Source organism: Camelus dromedarius, chromosome 15 (genome assembly GCF_036321535.1).
Source record: "Camelus dromedarius isolate mCamDro1 chromosome 15, mCamDro1.pat, whole genome shotgun sequence".
In the NCBI taxonomy this organism is placed as follows: Eukaryota; Metazoa; Chordata; class Mammalia; order Artiodactyla; family Camelidae; genus Camelus; species Camelus dromedarius.
Window position 1 is genome coordinate 30,189,079 of NC_087450.1, and position 23,185 is coordinate 30,212,263.

General features: G+C 39.7%; 1 protein-coding gene and 1 non-coding gene across 2 annotated transcripts in view; both read left to right on the forward strand.

Annotated features, from left to right (window-relative positions):
* STPG4 (sperm-tail PG-rich repeat containing 4) overlaps positions 1-23,185 on the forward strand; it is a 30,755-nt gene that overhangs the window by 2,020 nt on the left and 5,550 nt on the right. Inside the window, 4 exon segments of the mRNA XM_010984033.3 lie at positions 249-308; positions 1,445-1,702; positions 10,451-10,515; positions 10,739-10,793. Of these exon segments, the coding sequence (XP_010982335.3) occupies positions 249-308; positions 1,445-1,702; positions 10,451-10,515; positions 10,739-10,793 (438 nt within the window).
* Positions 8,049-8,155, forward strand: LOC116157561 (U6 spliceosomal RNA). The gene has a single exon (XR_004141691.1). It is a non-coding gene; the product is annotated as a U6 spliceosomal RNA (small nuclear RNA).

The window sequence follows — 23,185 nt, forward strand, 5'->3', positions numbered from 1 at the left end:
TAGGGGTGTTTATTACTCTAATTTGCCCAAAGGGTATATAGATAATTAAAAAGCACTTAAGATCATAAAATAGCAATTTAAGGAAATGTCACAGGCAAAATTTATCATTATGTAGCTTTTATTTTAGTTCAGGCTGACCAGTTTGGGGCAGGTATTAATTTCTTCAAGTAAATGTTTTATAAGTGATATGTAACTTCCAGAGATCATTTCTCAAATGAATAAGCACATTTTATGTTTGTTATTAATAGAAACCAACTCAGAAGACATCATCTTTTGAAAGAGAAGGATGGTGGAGGACAGCATTAACAGTATGTGTATTTTTATTCTTTGCTATTCAAATTGTTCTTATTCCTATTAGTATTTTAGTCAGCCTTACCTTTTAAGTCAGTAACACTTAGCTGTAAGATAACAACCATCGTTGAAGTCTGCATAGGCCTCATTTCATGCTTACAATTTTAGTATCAGTATATGACTGAAGAACTAACTTTAAATTTTGAATGCAGTAAAAGCTTAGAAGTAAAACAACTCTAGGAATCTAGGTGTCTTAGAGAATATCTTGATAAAGTCAACCTAGCTTATGATCTTGATGAGACTATGCAAGGACAAAAAAGCATGCTTTCAGGAACGGCGTTTGGTTTCGGTTTTTAATCTTACTTAGATGGTATAGAGCCTACGATAGCTTTTGTTAACATGGTCAACATTCGACGGCAAGTTGGTTATTTATGAAAGAATAATGACTGATCCCTCTCTAAAGGACATTGTTTCTATAAGGCAGAAATATTTTCTATCCACGCCCTTGTATAACAGGAGCCCCAAGGGCCAAAGCCTTCTTGGCATTGAATTAATTTTAATGGTGAGACTGAGCTGAGTGCTCAGTGGAAAGATGGCTACAAAAGCAGCGGTGACTCAGCTATCAGGTCTGGCCATTCAGTTGCATTGTGGTTATGATTTGAAAGTACCAAACCTCTTATAGGACTAACTAGACCATACGCTCTGCTAATTCATCCTCAGTCTTGTGTTATTATCTTGTAGCTTCCCACCTGAGGGCTAGAGAGAAACCCGCAGTATCTACTAAGCAGAAGTAGAATAACTTCTTCTGCTTAGTCACGGAACTTACCCTGAGGGGTCTCACAAGAGGCCTGAAATTCATAGTCAAATTGAATCTCAAGCTTAAGTATCTCTGAAGTTACTTTTTAAAAAGTTATGACTTCAAATGGCCATACCTCTTTTGCTATAATTTAGCAATTGTCTCAGAAAGGAAATAAACAATTGTGATTGTCTTGAAATATTGTTCTGTCAAGAGTGTTTACTCTACTTGATAGAATTTTATTACACTATAGAACAAAGAGAAATGTTACTTAAGAGTGACCTTTCCAAGAATGATGCTTTAAGAGATGATACCTGTTTATACACTGACCTGAAAAATGATGTCAATTCTTCACAGAAAACCCCTAACCCTGGAACCTACCACTTGAAAACTTTTATTGAAGAATCTCTATTAAATCCAGTGATACCAACCTATAGTTTTAAAAATGAAGGAAGGAAGAAACCATCTCTTGTGCAAAGAAATGATCCAGTACCAAATGACCTCCCTCAGTACATGCCTCCTGACTTCTTGGACTTGTTAAATAAGCGAATGGCCACTTACTCGTTTAAAGCCAAACCACGGTCAAGCGCCAGCACACTGGTTTGCAGAGATCAGGTAAGGCACTACCAGAAGCTGGCTTTGGGTGGGAAAGATACCAAGAGGCCCTGGGGGAAATATTCTATATGCTTAGAGAGTATTTTCCCTAGGAGAAATTGAAAACCTGTAGGAGGCCTTATTTCCTACAGAAATGGAACAAAGGGCTGCCTCGTTTACAAATATGTCCAGCAAGATTTTTCCCTGTGAGACCTCTTTAACCTAAAGCGAATACATGGGCAAAAAAAATTTTTCCCCTCTCTGGGGACTCCTGGCAGGATTCCCCCAGCTCAGGGTCTTACCTGTGATGGGGCCATGCTTCTGGTCTCTTTAAGCAGTTTATTTGGTGTACTTTTAAAGAGAAAACTCAGCCTTTCAGTGAGTAGTTAAGTACCCTTATTAGAGCGTGAGTATAACTATATACCATCAAGAAGCTTTTTCAAGAATTTCTTGTAGAAATGAGTACTGTGGTCCAGGAGAGTGAGGCTGTACCTCCAGTCTGTGTGTGACATTGAGAACATAGAGCCCTGCTGGGCTTGCAGCCCTGGGCCAGGCTCTGTGGAGGGAAGGCGTTCCTGACTTGGAAATATTGAAGTAACAATTCAAGAGCAAACAGATCAAGTGCTGAGATAAATAATGTAGCAGGAACTGCCAGAGGAGAGCTCAGGGTGGGTGGGACTGAAAGGCTAGAAGGCTCCTTGGATTGAGTAGGACTCAAGCTGGACCTTGGATGATATATAACATCCATGTGGCTCTTCATAGTTTACCGTCAGCTTCCCCCATATTCTCCTGCTTATTCTTTCCGCGCATTCTGAAATAGGCAAAAAACGGATATTTTCCCCATTTTCCGATGAGTAAACTGAGGTGAATAGAGTCAGTAACTGGTTCAGAGGCCAATAAATAGGCGAGGCAATACTTTTAACTGAGGGTTTCTGAGCCCAAATTTGGTGCTCTTTCCAGTCTCCCTTGTGCCTCTGACCTTGAATGAGGGGCAGGGTTTCAGTGGGTGGAGCCCAAGGGTGGATTTCAAGGGAAGGGCAGAGCACTGTTCCTGCTCAAAGGCCAGAGTTGGAACTTGGACTTTGTTATTTGAGGCCTTGGGCCTTAATATCTCCCATTTATAAAGGAACTAACAATAATATCAGTCTTCACAACCTTATCAGAATAACCTGGTGATAACCTGAGAAGCTGCATTGCCTCTCCAGGTTGAGTTAAATAGAAGGGGTTGGGATTATTAGGATGGACAAGAAATCTTCAGCAGAATGAGCATATGTTGGATCCAACCCATGAACCCTTCCTATGGCTTTGCAAATTATGGCTTTGAAGCAGAACAGAATGATAAATGTTCATTGGGTAAATCTTATCCTGTCTGCTTCAGTGGCTGAATGCAAGCACTAAATTATACTTAGACTTTTATGGCTTGGTGTCAGGTAGCCAGGTGACGTATGAAACCGTTCTGGCAATGCAAAATCATTCTGCCTCAGCCTCCGCCACTTTCCTTCCCTCCTGCTTTCTCTCTTCTGGCTTTGAGGGGTTTCTGAGGGTAGGCCAAGGCCCACTGTTGAAAGGAGAAAACATAGACAGTTGGTATTAGGCAACATTTAAAGCTTTAGAAAACCAAAAGAATTTGACTTACCCAGAGGGGTGGATAAAATCTTCTGAAGACATACTTTTCCTGTTTCTTTTCTTTCTCCTCTCTCTCTTCACTTCCCATGAAGATTGGAGCTCCAGAAACTGGAAGAATTAAATGTTTTCCTAATTTTCTATTTCAAAGGTACATGATAACATGTTCACAAGAGGAGAGAGATTCAGATGTAACACTTTTACTCACCAATAAAACCATTATCCTGTTTTTTTGATAGCAGAACTTAGTAAAATAATAATTTGAATTTTGAGTAGATACAGTTTATGTTTCATGTTGTTTATTAAGATAGAACAACATTCTGTAGCTCCCCAATTTTTAATAGAATATTTACATTATACCTCGTTAGTGCTACTCTTTATTTGTAAGAAAGTTCTTACTATTTTTAACATCTTTATTCTGAAGCATGTAACTCAACTGGAGAATCTGAATCAAAGAATCTTATCATGTATCTATATATGTGCACGTGTGCGCGTGTGTGTATGTATGTATTTAAATGTGTGGCTTTTTCCAAACAGTGTTTGATATGGACCTACACTTTTTACAGTAAATTTTTTTCTTATCAGAGAAATAATATATTTTTATTTTAGAACATATGTGCAAAAGGGGGGCCATCTTTCTCCGTTGTGTAGTTTTATGACCTGCTTTTTCTCCGGGGTTAGAATCCTCCACTAACCCCTGGGTTACTCCACCTTATTTCTGGAAGATTTTAGCTCCCTTTGCTCCCTGTCACTCTTTGCACTACTGCCATCATAATTTCAGTACACACATAGTGATGATTTTCCAACCTCTGGCTTCTCAGTTTCATAAACTCTCCTCTACTTCAATCACTCACGCCTTAGGTTTTTTCCAACACCAATCATTGCAACCCTCATAATCTCAGCTGCACGCATCCCACTCTGATCACTCTCTCCTAATCACCCTCCCTCACTCACTGTAGTATCCCAGCCTCAGCAGTTTTCCCGTTCACCCCAGTCTACAATCCATTGATCTTATTGTTACCTGAAAACTGGGTTCGCCTCTTGGTGGGTGTCAAGCCAAAGACCAAGTCACAATCAGGAAAAGGAAGGGTTTATTGCTTGCTACAAAGTAAGGAGAACATAAATCTCTTGCCCAAAGTAGTGTCTCCCCAACAGCAAAATTGGGGAAGTTTTAAGCTGAGGGTATATGCATATTCATGAAGGAGCTTGAGCAGAGGAGAATTCAGCATAGAATTGGAGCAAAGACTGAAGGAGTCCAAGCTTTAGCTGACTGAAGTCAGGAGGGCTAGCATTATCATTCCAACCTCCATCTGGGTGGGCACCTTAGTCCCAGCAGAACTCAAAGACTATCAGATTGTTACGTATATCCCTTGAGGAGGAGCTGCGACTCTTTTATCACTGAACTGTTGTTTCTTGACTGCTTTTCCTTTGTTCTGCATTCCCTCACTTTAAGATCATTAATTACGGAGACCTATTCAAGGACAAGCACTTAGATCACAAAATGACTTAGGCCAAAATGGCTTCTCTTATGTCAAGAAAGCCATGCCTGGTTCTCTTTCTCCAGGGACCCCCCTACCCTATCTACTTACACTATTGCCTTTTCTCTGCCTCTCAACTTTCTGATGTTTTCTTACTTTCAAAGCTTAAGTTCCACAGTTAATCATTAGAGTTACTCCCTACACACACCCTCCACTCCATGGCCCCTGGTGGCTTATTTTACTTGTTTGGCAAAGCCACAATCCTGGTCAAATCTCTCTGCGAACTTTGTAACTGTAGCTGAATGACTAGTCTCGTTTTAAATTCTTCACCTCCCATGGACGCTGAATGGAATTCCCTAGTCTGTTTACTCTCCCACTGTCCTAGGTGGCTTTATCTCACATCTTCCTAACCCCCTGCTACCTCCTCCTCAATCCTCATTCTTGTTTTCTCTTCTCAGCCTTTTGGCCAGTTCAGCCCTTCCTCCCTGTCCCTTTCAGTCCCCCAGGCACACACACCTCTGCCCTATCTGCACTCATTCCCCACTGATCTCATTCAGTCTCAAGGCTTTGAACACCATTTATTTGTTCATGATTTCCAAATACACATCTCCTGCCCAGACTACTCTGTTGAGCTCCAGACTTGTATATCCAACTGCCTTTTTTGAATTCTCCATTTTATGTTGAATTCAGGATTTCTCACCCTTGGCACTATGGACTTTTGGGACAGGATAATTCTTTGTGGTGGGGGCTGTTCTGTGCTTTGTAGGAAGTTTAGCAGCATTTCTGGATTATTAGATTCCATTAGCAATCCCGCCTCCCAGTTGTTAACAACCAAAACTCTCTCCAGACATTACGCAAATGTCCCCTGGGGAAGAGGGGAACCAAAAACAAACAAACAGATGACCACTCCTGGTTGAGAACCTCTGGGTTCAGGCTTTGTGATAGTGGGTATGACCTCTGAGTGGCTGTTCTCAAGGTCAACAGGTTGATGGTGAACTGGCTTAATTTGTGACCTCATTGCTTAACATTTCCCCTCACTCTTCTTGCCCCACTGGTCTCCTCCTTGCCGCATCTTGAATTTGCTATTCCCACTCCTACCCCAGGGTCTTTGCGCTGGGTTTTCCTTCACCTGGAATGCTCTTACCCCAGGAATCTGCATGGCTTACTCCCTGTCCTTCAAGTCTTCATTAGAGAGCTAGTTAGATAATGGTACATCCATACAATGGCATACTGTGCTACCAATAAAAATAATGAGATGTATCTACATATGTTGGTTTGGAAGCATCTCCAAGGTATATTAATAAATGAAAAAAATCAAGGAACAGACCAATATTTATAGCATAATCTCATTCATATAAATGAAAACAAATATATACATGATGTTAAATGGATCCTTTTTTTCTTAATAGAGATTTATACAATCATTAACAATGGTTTCCATTTGGGAAGTGGGAGTTAGGTAGGGGGCAAGGAGACTTACCCTTAATTTTTTTTCTTTCTACAGATTTTGACTTGTTTTCAGTGTGCAAGTAATATTCTTTCCTATCTCATGTGTAAAGAACTCAAAATTTTTTCCAACTGATATTTTTTCTCTTATTTTATTTCTTTTTAGTTTCCATTTTAAACCTTCCCCTTTTCACTTCCTAGATTGGGGACATTTCAGTGAAAATCACAATTAGACAAATTTAAAATTGCCTCAAATTTCTGTCCAGCTTAGCTTTAGTATTGCCTTAGATAACATGCATGTGAATGGAGACAAATGTGGCAATTCTGCCTCCCCCACCTCTCAATATCTGTTTTAGGTCAAAAGGAGGTAGCCAGGCTGGAAAGGCGCCCCTAGTAACTCAGAGAATGAATCCAAGGATCCATTACAATATATTCAATAGACATTCCTTGAATAACTGATTGGGAGACGGAGGTTGAGAAAATCTGGCCGTTTCAGTGATTTTTGTTAGCTGTGTTCATAGCTATGATCATGATATCTCTGAAGACATGTTAATTTGCAAAGTGCTCCGTGGTAAAGTAACAGCTGAAGGAATTTTCAGCAGGATGGTTTTTCACTGAGCAAAGTACCAACAGAGAGAAACTTTGTGCCCAAGGAGGGGCTGGCAGGTGATACTGCAAGGAACCCAAGACTTAAGTTTTGGGATGATGAAGAGCAAAATATAGATAAGATGGAATGATTCATTGTACATTTATTTGTTTGTTTGTTTGTTTATATATTCCATTTTTTAACATCTTTTATGGAGTTATAGTCATTTTACAATGTCATGTCAAATTCCAGTATAGAGTACAATTTTTCAGTTATACATGAACATACATATACTTATTGTCACATTTTTTTTCACTATGAGCTACCACAATATCTTGTATATATTTCCCTGTGCTATACAGTATAATTTTGTTTATCTATTCTACATTTTGAAATCCCAGTCTGTCCCTTCCCACCCTGTATTGTGCATTTAAATGCAAAAAAAAAAAATGATGCTCAAAGTTGGCTCATTTAAGTGAGTATTATTTGAGGCTGAACTCTCAAAGAGTAACTGCAAGGCAAAGCACTGATTGTCACATGCAAAGCTGTCAAGAGAGTGGCAAATGAAAATAAATTTTGAAAGATGGATACAGAAGAGTTGTCTCAGGGACTGGGACTCACATAATTCTTAGTTCACCTGGAGCTGATGAAAATTACAGAGTGCTAATAAAATTAAGAACAATATCATTGGTATCATCAGGCAAGCTTCTTCTTGAGAAAGGCCTACGTCGTCTGTTTCTCAGACCATAAGAAGTCTGCATGGTGAGTCAGTGATACTTCCATGTGAAGCAAGAGACTATTTCTCAGAGAGAAGATACACTTGATGAAATTTCTACCAGTAGTGCCTGAAAATTCTGGACCTGCCAGCCTTTTGGCTGCATTCACCTAGCGATTATTCTAATAGGACTACTAAAGGACTGAAAAATCTGTTTCCTTCTGTCTTGCCTACTTATGGATCTGGGTTCTCAAAATATTGTCAAACCAAGAGCCTAATGAGTAGGTGTGGATGTTTTTTTCACTTATTCCAGTCTTCTGACCTTGATAGAGTTGGTACAACATAGCTGAATTAAGTATCCACACTAGTATCATCCTGTCAATTTTTTATGACTCCAAGCTACTGCAGAATTTCTGAGGGCTTACTCAACATGGATTGAAACATTAATTACTAGAATCAGCTATTTATATGGGTACATTGTCTAGATTCTCTAAGCCTTACATTACAAATGAAGAACTAGTGCTCACTTCAGCAGCACATATACTAAAATTGGAACAATACAGAGATGATTAGCATGGCCCCTGTGCAAGGATGACATGCAAATTCTTGAAGCATTTCATATTTAAAAAAAAAAAACAGGAAGCATTTAGGAATTAGGGGAAAATATATATATACTGTATGTATGTGTGTATATGTGTATATACATAGACACATTATTTTTTGACACATTATTATTTATATACACACATATATGTTCCTTGAGATCCAAGGATGATGGAGCCACTCAGATAGTTTGTGACGAGTTCAGCTTTGCACAGAGAAGCAATCTCTTAGTCAGTTAGGCAGCTGACTGCTCAACGCTCTGTGGAAAAAGTCAGTCCTCTCTCAGCTATATTAAAGGGCAAAGAACGGCCAATGCCAAGTGAAGTAGGACAAACAGGGGCTACAGGTAACCAATATTCCTCTCTAGACAAATGCTGTCTAAGAGTTTGTCCATGATTGCTTCCGTTAAAAATCTTATGCGATTGCTGAGTATAGATGAATAAACAGCTGCTTTAAGGGATTTTTTTTCTTTTCACTTTTCAGTTATCTTTCTTCTCTTTCCTTCTGTGTACGTGTGTATATGTGCCTTGGGGGAAGGCACACGTATGAGTAGAGAGCAAGGAGCATAAAGCACACAGGCAGAGTAAAGTAAGTAGAAAGCAAACCCCCATGTAATCGTCATCAAAATCAAAAAAGGCCCCCTGCTTAAAATACATTTCTATGCTCCCATGGTGTAATAACAGTAATAATAATAAAAAATACCCGTGTTTCCTTGGTGTTTATTATGTCAAGTGAGCAATTAACAAGGCCCAGGTGCATCAGGACATTGTGTGTATCTCATCATAAAATTTGTATTTACTGTTATTATCGCTGAATCCACAAAAAAGCTGCCTCTGCAATCAGAATTGTGTATTAATGTGTGAAAGGCAGCTGCAGGGTGAAATATAATAGCTGAGTTTCCACATGGCAGACAATGCCAGGCGATGGATGCCTCATTTCCAACAAAGGCAGTATTGTGTTTTTAAATCTGATTTTAAAATAATAAGGGGTGGGGGAAGAGATTGTCCATTTCTGGGAGGGTTCTCAGGATTTTGTAATACAACTCCTCCCCACCAGCTCCCTGAATGTAGGAAGTTGTGGAGGTGCGGTCAGGTCAGTCTTCCCCTGGCTTCTCACTCTCTTTCCTTCCCACCCTCCCTTCCTTCACCTATCCCACTCTCTGTGCTTACCAGTTCCTGACACTCCAGTCTGTGAACATGAGATATCTTTCCATTTATTTGTATCTTCTTCAATTTCTTTTGTCAATATATTATAGTTTTCAGTGTACAGATCTTTCATCTCCTTAGTTAAATTTATTTCTAAGTATTTTATGTTTTTGATGATATTGTAAATGAGATTGTTTTCTTAATTTCTCCTCAGATAGTTCATTGTTAGTGTATAGAAACTCATCTGATTTTTGTATGCTGTTTTTGTATCCTACAACTTGACTGAATTTGCTTATTAGTCCAGTTTTTTCCTGGAGTCTTTAGAGTTTTTAATATATGAGAGCATGTTACCTGCAAACAGGGACAATTTTACTTCTTCCTTTACAGTTTGGATGCCTTTTATTTCTTTTCCTTGCCTGATTACTCTGGCTAGGACTTCCAGTACCGTGTTGAATAAGAATGGGGAAACAGGCACCTTTGTCCTATTCCTGACCTTTGAGGAAAAGCTTTTAGCTTTTTGCCATTGAGTATGTGACGTTTGCTGTGGGCCACCCAGCTGAGTTTAATCTCTCCCTATCCCCCAGATCTCCTATATTTATCTTAGTATTGATGACATGTTTTATATTCGAATTGTTTGTGTAAATGCCTTCTCACTCCTGTATTCCTCACCACACCCAGCACTGTTCTTTACCAACAGAGCAGGCTCATTAATGGTGGTCAGTTGGGTTTGTTGAATCTAGTATATTTAAAATGTGATCAATTGTACAGCATTTTTCTACACACCACTGGAGGCATACTGTCATAAAATTCATCATGAAAAGTGAATATCTGTTGTATGTTTTGAAGCTCTGCCTTTGAAAATGTACCTTTTCCACTAGTAAAATAGAAAATAGAGGGGAGGGTATAGCTCAAGTGGTAGAGCATATGCTCAGCATGCATGAGGTCCTGGGTTCAGTCCCCAGTACCTCCTCTTATGAATAAATAAATAAGTGAACTGAATTACCTCCCCTCACACACACACACAAAAAATAATTTAAAAAACAAAGAAAAGAAAAGAAATTATATAATGTTGTATGGTCATAAAATAAAGGATTACAAATGACAGATAATAAAATGAAGGGAGTCTGAGACCTATGCTAATCTAATACTTGTGTCCTTGTCCATTCTGTGTAGTCAGTTAAGCTTTCTCCAGGACAGTACGATCTCCTTCCTGCACCAGTTCCCAAGCATGCTTCTAGGTAATTACATACTTATTAAGTTGCTTTTACTAATTTTGCTCATGCCTTTCTATTTACATACTTAACAGCCAACACTAATGACTTTTAAACCTAATTCATGCCCATCACGTCCAGATTCGCATTTTTAAATATTTAATGAGAGAGAGAATATGTTAAAGATCCTCACGTTAAAAAATAGATTTAGAAAATCATATCTTTTTTTTTTTTTTTTTTTTTAATATAGGAGCTTCACATTCCGTTCTACAGTTCAAAGATTTCCGACAGGCTACTTCACTCCCGTAAGTATATTGTAGACCATGAACTCATGATGAATTTGATGTGTAAAATATGCAGTGATTCCTTTTGATATATCAAGATTAACATTTTGCTCTTCACAGTAGAAAAGCAATGAATGATTAATCTAATTGACTTAAGATATACTTAAAATATATCTGAAGATACGCTGGGGATTTCCACTTAAGTAACTCATTTGTGTCAAGTTATAGAAGAAAAGTAAAAGCTCAACTTTCTTTAGGTCTTGACTTATATGACCTTCTCACTGAGGTCGTAGTTAGTCACCTGTTCAGTATTTCCTGTCCCACTTTCTTAGCTTATTTTTCTCCAGCCTGATATACTACATTTAAAAGTTTACCTATCTTCTTATCTGTCTCCCCCACTAGAATGTAAGCTTCACGAAGGTGGGGATTTTTGTCTGTTTTTATCCTGTGTACCTAGCACCTAGAAAAATGGCTGGCACATAGTATTTGTTAGATTAACTAATTATTAAAATCATCAGAGATATTCAATAGATTACTGTATTAACAGCAGGAGGAAAAAATATTACTAGTTTCTTTCCTTTCAAAAATGTGAAAATGCTTTCCTGTTTCTAAAAATTTTCAAGTACACGTACATATAGTTGATAAATATGAGCTCTTTTAGATAAGTAACTAATCAGTAGGATGCCAAAAAATAAGAAAGAATAAGAAAATATGAAGTTATTTTGGAGTATTTTGATGGACTGTTGTTATTTATTTGTAACTAGAAACCAGAATCTCAGGAGACAAAAGACATATTGTAAACATATGAACGAAAAATTGAGAAAACTGAATGGAGCTCAAAAACAGATTCTAGAATATAGAAGACCTTTATATTTGATGAGGATGGTGTGACAAAGCAGTAGGGTAAAGGAGAGATATTTTGTGCTAGATAATTGATTAATTAACTTGAAAAAATTAGATTCTTTATAAACATACTAAAGTAAACTCCATATTGATTAAAGAATTCAGTACTTTTGAAACTATAAAATTAGGGGAAGTATATATCTAATTTTAGAATAAGGCAGATTTTCTGAAATAACAGCAATGAATGAATTGCAGAGGAAAAAAGTATTAGATTTGATTATATAACTTAAAAATTGAAGTAAAGTTCATTTACAATGTTGTGTTAGTTTTTGGTGTACAGCAAAGTGATTCAGTCATATGTGTGTGTGTGTGTGTATATATATATATGTATATATTCTTTTTCATTTCTTTTCCATTATGGTTTATTGCAGGATGTTGAATATAGTTCCTTGTGCTATACAGTAGGACCTTGTTGTTTAATTTATATATGGTAATTTGTACATGCTAGTCCCAAACTCCTAATTTATCCCCTATTCCCTTTCACCTTTGGTAACTATAAGTTTATTTTCTGTGTCTGTGAGTCTGTTTCTGTTTTGTGAATAAGCTTGTTTGTATCATATTTTAGATTCCATATACAAGTGAAATCATGATACTTATCTTTCTCTGTCTGACTAAATTTCACTTATTATGTACATTCATGTTGCTGCAAATGGCATTATTTCATTCTTCTTATGGCTGAGTAGTATTCCATTGTGTGTGTGTGTGTGTGTGTGTGTGTGTGTATATACACCCCCCGCCCCACAGCTTCTTCATCCAGTCATCTGTCAATGGACATTTAGGTTGCTTCCATGTCTTGGCTATTGTAAATAGTGCTGCTGTGAACATTGGGGTGCATATGTCTTTTCGAATTAGAGTTTTCTGCAGGTATATGCCCAGAAGTGGGATTGCTGGATCATATGGTAACTCTATTTTTAGTTTTTTAAGGATACTGTTTTCCATAGTGGCTGCACCAATTTATATTCCCGCCAACAGTGCAGGAAGTTTCCCTTTTCTTCACACCCTCTCCAGCATTTATTACTTGTAGACTTTTTGATGATAGCCATTCTGAGTTGTGTGAGGTGCTACCTTATTGTAGTTTTGATTTGCATTTCTCTAATAATTAGCGATGTTGAGCATCTTTTCACGTGCCTGTTGGCCACCTATATGTCTAGAAGTTCTCTTAATTCCTGTTTCTGGGTCCAGTTAAGGCTCTAGTTCTCACAGTGCCTGAGGCTCCTGGGTCCAGATCTCTGGTGCAGGCTCCCTGGAAACAAACCCCTCTCTCTCCCATAAGGATGTGGGAAGAATAGGTAACTGACTGTTGGGGGTTAGATGCGTAGGGACCCAGGCAAAAGATGCTCAACCAGTTCTGCTTTCAGCCTCACCCTCACCTCACAAGTACCTAATGCCTAAAATTCCTGAGCTTTTCTTGGGTTCTGTGGAGCAAATCAGCCCACTTCTCACTGGCAGGCCCTGTCCATGCACTGGGCTTCAGCCTTCTCCACCCTGCTACGTCAGGTACCGTTCCTCCAAACTGCTTCACATCTTCCCCAAATATATGATCTCTGTTGACTGTTGTCTCTTCTCTTGGCTCTGTGTATGTGTGTGTGTGTACAGGTGTGTGTGTCTGCGGGGAGGAGACAGGAATGCCTTTTTTATTTGACAAGGGAGGAATGAAGATAAACTCATGTGTTCAGTTGGCTTTGGCAGCAAGCAGTCAGGACATCAGTTTGTCCCCCAGCTGGGTAATATCGTACTTCCTTTGAAATGCATGCTTTAGATGAATGCCATGAGTTAATAACAATTTGTTTACCTTTGTTTACTATTAGTAAACAGACTCAATTAAAATTAATTTGGCTTTAGTTCAGTGTGGGCTTCCCTAAGCAGCCTGGTACGTGAAAGAGCACAGAGCGGCTGGTTCTGATCGCTTTTGCTTTTGTTTTCACTGCTTTTATGGGGGAAGAAGATATTTGGAGATCCTTATTCTGCCGTTTTCACTGATGTCACCTCATCCATTACATTTTATAAATAAAAGTGATTCACTGATTTGGAACATCCTGTCTTTCAACAAAGTGAAAAGAATACTTTCATGGAAAATGTTCCAAGACAAAGAAATAGCCCAGGGCTGTGATTCATGTCAGTCCTAAACTTCCATTCCCAGAGCAGACTTGTGGGTTTGGTTTAGACCCACAAATCTGTGAACTGCGGAGAGCAAGTGGCCTTTGATCCCAACGGTGGGAGATAGTGGCACTTGGTGTGAGTGTGGTAAAGAAATGATGCTTGCTAGGAAAATGTTATCTCACAACTTCTTGAGATAAATGCATTAATCCTTAGACCTTTATCTGAAAACTCATTTGATCACTTTTATCATTCAGCTTAACTGTCCTGGAAATAAACATCATAGTCACAGAACTGTTAGGGACTCTCAGAGCTGGAGGGGTACTTACCTACTTTATTAGGCTTTGATGATGATGATGATTTTCATTCATCAGGTGTTTTCTGGTGCCAGGCATGGTGCTGGGTGACTGACATATCCTGTCTCATTCATTTCTTACAGCAATGGGGTGGGGTGCAATTGATCATCTTTATCTGCTAGGTTAGGTAACGGAAGTCAGTTGCCCAAGGTAGAGCCAGAGCTTAGACCCAGTCTACGGTGACCTCAGAACCTAGGCTCTAAGCTGCACTGTCCATGAGTGAGCATGAACAAGTGACTTGCTTAATGTCTTTAGACATTAAGTCCAGGGATGTCCACCTGCCAGCCTGCCTGTTAGGCCGTGATCTTTGAAGATCCTTACAATGGATGGCTACAGCTCAGGCTCCTGCTGAGAGCCTTGCTACACTGGCCATATTTCTCCCTGGGCCACCTTTAGGTGTTAGAACTTCTGGTTTTTCCTTCGCAAAACCTCTGTAGAAAGCTGGACTCAGCTGAGTCTAGCTGACTTCAGTGGAAGTTTTGTCACCTAGTCTACAAATCTTTTTTGGGTGGCTAAGTGTGTGAGGCCCCATGCCAGGGGGGCATTGTTGAGCATTCAAAGACAAATGAGACATTTGATCATTATTCTCCCTGCCCCCTCGTTGACACTCCAAAGTCAACCCACCCAACATGTACACAGATAAGCACACACAAACTTACACACATTACCCAAGAGTCTGTTTCACAGTGCCTGCGACTGATTGGGTGGGACCACGTGGCTTAGCGTGCACCACTAGAAACATGACACCCAAAATTAGACACTGATGACGCAGCTTCAGATTATCTGTTGGTAGAAGCACAGGTAGGTTCTTCCCTCCAGCAACCACCTCCAAACCTTTCTGATGCATGTTCTTATAAGTGTCCGAGCAAGTGCTGACTCCAGGTGGAGGAAGGAGATAAGGGCCGGAAGGGAGAAAAGGCCTTGGGTGAGGAGAGGGATACCCATACCTCTCCCTTCAGAGTGCAGATCCTGAGCAAAAGTCAAGGAAACCAAAGCGCTGGTTGTCCTCTTGATGCGAAAAAATGTGTTACAGCTCGGTGTTATAGCTTGGTGTTTCAGCTCAGTTGTGACAGCAACCTGAATCCTGGCGAGAGACCAAGCAGCACTAGAGAGCTGGAGAACTCAGGTTTATTATGCCAGGGGGCTCAGAGGAGGTAACACTCCAAGCTCTGGACTCTGTCTGTAGGTTTACACAGGCCTTTATAGGCTGTCAGTTTTACAGTTTGCAACATCGTATGCAAATAAAGTATAACAGAAGTTGGCCAACCAGGAACAAGCTTTGTAGAAATAGACCAACCAGGAGTGAGAGAATGGACCAATCAGGAGTGAGAGAAATAACCAATTAGGAGTAAGCTCCATGCAAATGAAGTACTACAAAATGGACCAATCAGAAGTTAGGGAAGTGGACCAATCATAAGTGAGAGTAATAACCAAGCAGGAGTGAAGGAAATAACCAATCAGAAGTGAGCTCAGGGAACGAATAGAATTTTAGGGGTAAGTAAGCCATTTCAGAGGCAAAAAGTGAGATAGAGCCTCTGGGCCAGGGAACTGGATGGTGCCAGTCTGAGAGTAGTAGCCCTGCTTGGGGGTCCTGCTGGTCTTTTTATGGGGCTTCCCCCCTCACTCTCAGCTTTTGGCTCCAAGGGCTTTTCCATGAGGCCTTCTTTACTTAAGGGGCCCAGAAGAGAAATTTGTATTTATCTCTCCATTGCTTGCAGATGCCATAACACCATAGTAGGGATTTTTTTTTCTTTTTTTTCTTTCCCTTTGTTTTTTCTTTTTAATTGAAGTATAGTTGGTTTATAATATTGTGTTTGTTTCAGGTGTACCATAGTGGGGATTTTGATATGAGAGCCTAAAAGCTGAGACAGGAGATGTGTCACTCTTGATTTAACTGCCAGAAAGTCTTGGGAGGGCAGGTATTTCTCCTTTTCATATATCCTCTTTTAAGTAAAAAGCTCCTAGGAGAACTGTATTGATCCAATTCATACTAAAGTCTTAGTGACTTATTAAATTCTCTTCCCTCCCCCATCATCCTCCCAGAAATGTAGATGAGACAACAAGAATTAGGGCACCTGGGATAAAGGGAAAGAACTGAAGAGAGGGAGAAATGGGAGGGGGGCAGTTTTTAGATATCTATATCATTATTAACTATTCACTCTGTGCACAAAACATATGTTACTATTTTAGACATTGGCCTCAAGTTAATTCCATAAAAGCATCTTAAAAAATGAAAAAAATAAGATTCACAAAGAGTTGCTCTGTTGGGAATTTTCACCAACATTTTCCTCAAAAATAGGTAAGTCTGTTGATTCTTATGAGAGGATCCAATTTGGACATAAATGTGAAGTAGTGTAGTTGCAGGGAAAATCTGCAAGAGTGAATGTTAAATAGAGTTCCTGTTTCTGTGGGCTAAACTGGTATTGTGCAATTTGAACATCCTTGCTTTATGTAATTATGGTCATAACAGCTAATTGAATTTAAAGGTTATATTTTCTGTTCTTAAAGCAATACATGATTTCCTGCTCAGTGTGGCAAACTGGCCACATACATCCATCTCCTCTCACTTGAAAAAATTAGGGTAAAGAGTAAGGAAGAGTTTATTTTTCTAAATCTTTTCCCCCCAATACCTACTTGGCAGCTTTTCTTGTCTCTTGTTGGTGGGAGTCACACCAATACAACCCTTTGGAAAGCAGTTTGGTAGTATGTATTACGCTATCAAAATTGTTTATATCTGTTAGCCCACTAATTCCATTGTGAGAAAACCCTCCTAAAGTAATAATCTCATACACAGAAATACCCCTCTATACAAAAAATATCACCAAGGGATTGTTTATAATAGCAAGATTATAGCAGCAACAATTTCATATCCAGCAGAAGGAAATAATTTAAAAAGTATGTTAGATGTCCACACAGAGGAATATTTTACAGGCAATAAAACAATTATTGTTAAAATTATAAATAGCACCAAAAATGTTTATGGTCCAATGTGTAGTGGAAAAATGCAGGATATGAATTGGCATATCTATCATGATTAAAACAATGTAAGAAAAATTATTTGTGTAAAAAACCAGGGAAGGCACCAACATGCTGTCAGTGGCGATGCTGAGGTGTTATGATTAAGGAGGGTTGTTTACTTTTTTTTCTCTCTTTTGCACTGCTTTTATAATTTTTCAAAATATAGTTTTTAAAACTCAGAAAAATAGCTAGTGTTTGAGGAAAAGAGCCACGAAAATGGTCAACATAAAAATATTTTGTTACTTCAATAAAAATAGTGCCACTTAGTAGTAATTAGGACTCAGTCATTCCTATGCTTTGAGGTTTCCAACAATGATTTGCTGAGCAGATTCTTCCCAAGTATTATTTCTCACAGTTGTATATAAAGTGAAAAATGAGACATGTGCATCTTTATTGAGTGTGGGACTATAACCTTACAATGTCAAATGAAAAAGTGGGTTTCTTTTATTTGATGTCAGAAGTATTTCAAGATGTTTCTGTATTTCTTAAAACCTGACAAATCTATAAAGAACAAGGAAAGGATCAGATAAACAGGAAAGAACCTGTGCAGATGCAAATGCGTTACATGATGTATCCGTTTTAGTCACATTTGATGGAAGTTTGAAAAGGGGATAGCAGATCTGTGGCATATCCTCTGCATTAAAACTAGTGTTATGAAAGAATGCTTAATCATTTCAGTTGTTTCTGCATTTAAGGAATTCAATTAAAAACTAAGGGAAGGGTATAGCTCAGTGGTGGAGCACAAGCTTAGCATGCATGAAGTCCTGGGTTCAATCCCCAGAACTTCCATATAAATAAATACCTAATTACCCACCCCCCAAAAAATTAAAAAATAATAAACTAAAAAAAAAATCTAAGCTGATAGTTTAAAATTCCACGAGGAGCAGAAAATAATTAGTAAACGTGGCTTGACTGAAAAAAAGCCAAAGCCAAACAAATGATGTCTGCTTGAATGGAATCTAAAATTGAAGATGATGATAGGAGGTCCTAGTTAGTCAGTCTCCTCAAAGATGCATAGGTAATATTTTTGGGAAAATATAACACTTGTAGGTAACATGTTTTGGAAAATATAACCTTTCAAATATAGTTACAGATGTACTAGGGTTTTTAAGAAAACAACATCCTGGCAATTTTTCTTTTTAAAAAAAATCTGTGCGACTTTTCCAATGGTATTAACATCAGCAGAGTCCCTGTCTGGCTGTGAGTGTGAAGACTTTCCTGTGCTCCTTTCTTACAACAGTGTCTTCAGCGGGAACAGGGAAGAGAATGTATTAGGATTTTTCAGTTGCAAGTGACAGAAACCCACCCCAAATTAGCTTAAGCAAAAAATGAAAACATAAAAGTGGGGTGGAATTATTGGTGCACAGAGCCTCTGGCATGTTGGCCACTGAGTTACCTTCCTCCATCTCTTGGACATGTTCTCTCCAAGAGCTGGGCAAGATGACCACTGGCAGCCACCAGAGTGTGAAAAGGCAGACTCTTCTGATCGGGTGATGGTCATGTGCCTGCTCCTGGACCAATGGCTGTAACCAGGACTAGGAATAGCCAGCTCTGCCCAAGTTTCGGCAGAAGAAGCTCTGCCTGATTTCTAATGAGGTTGGAGCCTCTTCTGTCCCCTGGGTCACCTAGAGAACAGAGAATGGGCCAGTGAAAACCTGTGATCACTCAGGTATGTGAATGAAGGCTGGGAGCTAGAGGGATGGGGCAGCCCTCTGGCAGTGCCAAGGGTCCGTGGGAACTCACGGTGGGCAACAATAGAGACTGTCCGCTAAGCCTGCTTCAGACCAGGCTGGAGAGGCGCCCTGGAAGACCAGCACGCCTGCCTGCAAACAGGAAGACTTTAGAAAACTGAGGACTTGCAAAGATTGGACATACAAGGGTGACATTTAACAGTTTACATCTGCAATTCAATCGTAAAAGCATTCTTAGTGTTCACACATGTGAAAAAACAACAAAGTGGTGATTGTTTGTAAGTATGTTGAATTCCAGGTCCCTAACTATATTTTTGGCCAGGAACCTATGCATTGTTTTTCTTTCTTTTTTTTTAAACTTTTTTTTTTATTGAGTTATAGTCATTTTACAATGTGTCAAGTTCCAGTGTAGAGCACAATTTTTCAGTTATCTGTGAACATGCATACATTCGTTGTCACATTCTCTTTCACTGTGAGCCACCACGAGATCCTGTATATATTTCCCTGTGCTACACAGTACAATCTTGTTTATCTAGTCTACATTTTGAAATCCCAGTCTGTCCCTTCCCACCCCACATCCCCCTGGCAACGACAAGTTTGAATTCTATGTCTATGAGTCTGTTTCTGTTTTGTATTTATGCTTTGTTTGTTTGTTTGTTTAAATTCCACATATAAGCGATCTCATATGGTATTTTTCTTTCTCTTTCTGGCTTACTTCACTTAGAATGACATTCTCCAGGAGCATCCATGTTGCTGCAAATGGTGTTATGTTGTTGGTTTTTATGGCTGAATAGTATTGCGTTGTATAAATGTACCACATCTTCTTTATCTGGTCATCTGTTCATGGACATTTAGGCTGTTTCCATGTCTTGGCTTTTGTAAATAGTGCTGCTATGAACACTGGGGTGCAGGTGTCTTTTTGAAGTAGGGTTCCTTCTGGATATAAGCCCAGGAGTGGGATTCCTGGGTCATATGGTAAGTCTATTCCTAGTCTTTTGAGGAATCTCCATACTGTTTTCCACAGTGGCTGCACCAAACTGCATTCCCACCAGCAGTGTAGGAAGGTTCCCTTTTCTCCACAGCCTCTCCAGCATTTGTCATGTGTGGACTTTTGAATGATGGCCATTCTGACTGGTGATACCTCATCATAGTTTTGATTTGCATTTCTTTGATAATTAGAGATATTGAGCATTTTTCCATATGCCTATTGATCATTTGTATTTCTTCCTTGGAGAATTGCTTGTTTAGGTCTTCTGCCCATTTTTGGATTGGGTTGTTTGTTTTTTTCTTGTTAAGTCGTATGAGCTGCTTATATATTCTGGAGATCAAGCCTTTGTCGGTTCCATTTGCAAAAATTTTCTCCCATTCTGTAGGTTGTTTTGTTTTACTTACGGTTTCCTTTGCTGTGCAGAAGCTTGTAAGTTTAGTTAGGTCCCATTTGTTTATTCTTGCTTTTAGAATAAACAAATGGGACCTATGCACTATTTATTTTAGTTTTTTGATGCAGTGAATTTGTCCCAATAGGCTTAGAATGAATAACATCCTCCTTGGGGCTCTGAGGCCCTGCCTATTTTGGTCTTCCCTAATCCTTCTCATTACTGCTTCCTACACAGACCCTTCCTCTAGCCTTTTTGCCCTGAAAACTCTTCCTCCTTGTTCTTTAGATGTCAGCTCAAATTTACTTCCTTAAAGGGCTTCTTAGGCCCCTCAGACCAGATCAGTTTCCCTTTTACATACTCTCCCATGGCACCATCTATGTCCTCTGTGTGATACTCCACACATTTGTCATATTTTTGTAAGGTATACATTCCCTACTAGAATGTAAATCCCATGAGAGGAGGAAACATGTCAATCTTGTCAATTAAGACTGAGTTCTGGGGGGAGGGTATAGCTCAAGTGGTAGAGTGCATGCTTAGCTTTCACAAGGTTCTGGGTTCAATCCCCTCTAAAAGAAAAAAAAATGAGTTCTGCTGCCACTAACAGAGACTCCTAATAACAATACTAGAAACCAGATAGGAACCTGTTTCTCTCTTATATAAAGTCCCTGCAGGAGGCACTTCAGGGCTAGTGTGGCAATTCTGCAGCATCAGATTTCTGTGTGCTGCTCTGCTAAGTACGGATTCCATTCCCAAGGTCCCAGAGAGCTGAGAGCACGGGACTAGCTGGCAGGCTGGAGGGCAGGGAAAATGGACAAGCTGCCCCTCCTTTAGGATGCTCCTTGGAATTTGTGTATACTTCTTCCACCTCCATCCTTTTGGCCAGAAATTAGCTACGTGGCCAGACCTAGCTGCAAGGGAGGCTGAGAAATTTATCTTTGTTCTGGGTAGACATGTGCTCAGTTAAAAATTGTCCTAACTAAGGAATTAGGAGAACAGAGATTGGGAGACAGTCGTACACCACTGTCTTTCCAGTTCCCAGCACACTATCTGGCGCATTGTATATTGTTTAAATGAAGAAATGAGCCATATTCATTATTCATTCATATTCATTACATATTTCTTATGTATTCATTTGCTAGGGCTGCCATAACAAAGGACTACAGACTGAGTGGCTTAAACAACAGAAATTTATTGTCTCAAGTCTAGAGGCTAGAAGTCCAAGATCAAGGTGCCAGCAGTGTTGGTTCCTTCCGAGTGAGGGAAACTCAGTACCCTGCCTCTCTCATGGCTTCCCATGGTTTGCTGGCCGTCTTTGGCATTCCTTGGTTTGTAGATCTCTGCCTTCATCTTCATATGATGTTTTCCTCGTGTTAGTGTCTCTGTGTCCAAAATCCCCCCTTTTTGAAGGACACCATTCATATTGGATTAGGGCCCATCCTAATGACCTCATCTTAACTTATTACACCTGGGGTGACCCTATTTCCAAATAAGGTCACATTGTGAGGTACTAGGAATTCCAAATTCACAGGACTTAAAAATTTGCGGCGGGGTGGGCAGGTGGATACCATAATTCAACACAACAAAAAAATTCATAGGGTTTATGAATTTGGGGAGGACATAATTCAATACACAAAATCTTGGGGTCATTTCATCTACTCTCACAGAGTCTTCCAGAGGCACCTGGCACCTTTCAATCCCTGAGCTGTGCCATCCTCTCAGCCCTGGAGGAGGACTGTGTTCAGTGAGGGGTGAAGGAGCGAGGCAGGGCTTTTACAAAAGACCTGTGACGGTACTGAGCGTTAGCACGTTAGAAGCTGAAACCAAATAAGTCACGAAGTCCAAGATCAAGTCTATGGTGTGTCTTTATGGTATGACAGGGTCCCCAGAGCACTCCAGAAAAGTGAGTAGGACCTGTGCTTTGCAGTAGGTAGGGAGCTCCTGCCCTGTGTAACACCCCACTGAGATCACACTTAGCTGACACAGGCCAGATACACAAGGGCCTGGTTTGGAATCTTGAAGCCATACAGTGAGCTCTGCCCTCACTCAGCGCCCTCCCAGCTCCTCACAGCTTCATTTTTCCTTTTATGCTGTTTTTTTTTGGTTCTGCCTGTGTCCCTCACTGGACTATAAACTCCTCTGAGGTCAAAGATAATGTTTATTCATCTATGTAATCCTTACAGCTCTTGTTGGTTAAAGTTGTCCTCAAGTTGAAGCTCAGTTAAAAAGACTTTTTCAAAGGAAAGAGAAAGATCTGATCATCTCATCAGCACCAACTGCCAATTGCCCATGAAGAGTTTAGTTTGGAAACCCAGAGTTGCCAAAGCATGGCCCTCACAATAGCAAAGTTTAAGAAATAGTCCGTCTTGATTTGTGCAAGAGATGCTTAGTGCTGCTGGCACCCTTCACCCATACAGGGTACCTAACGTGGGCCAGAGCTCTGCATTGCACTCAGGGATCACCAGTAAATGAGAGACACAGTTAAATGTCCTTTTTTAAAAAAATTGAAGTGTCGTTCATGTACAATATTATATAAGTTACAGGTGTACAATATAGTGATTCACAATTTTTAAAGGTTATGCCCCATTTATAGTTATAAAATATTGGCTCTATTTCCCGCATTGTACAATAGATCCTTGTAGCTTATTTTATACATTGTAGTTTGTACCTCTTAACCTCCTACCTCTGTTTTGCACCTCCCTGTCCTTGTTTTAAACACCCTTCCATTGAACTTGGCCTATTTCTTGACACACATTCAGAGCCATCCTGGACTGAGTCCCCTTCCCTCCTTTCAGTTCTTCCCACTCACCGTCCTCAGACGGGGCGGAAGCGGGGCCTCTGCTCGAGCTGCTTCCTACCTGTTGCAGGACCCTGGCCCAATCATTACTTCTCACTTAAAACAGCATTCCTGTGGCTTTGGAATATGAACAGGGGCCTGTATCCACTTCCCTAATGTCCCCATGTGACACATG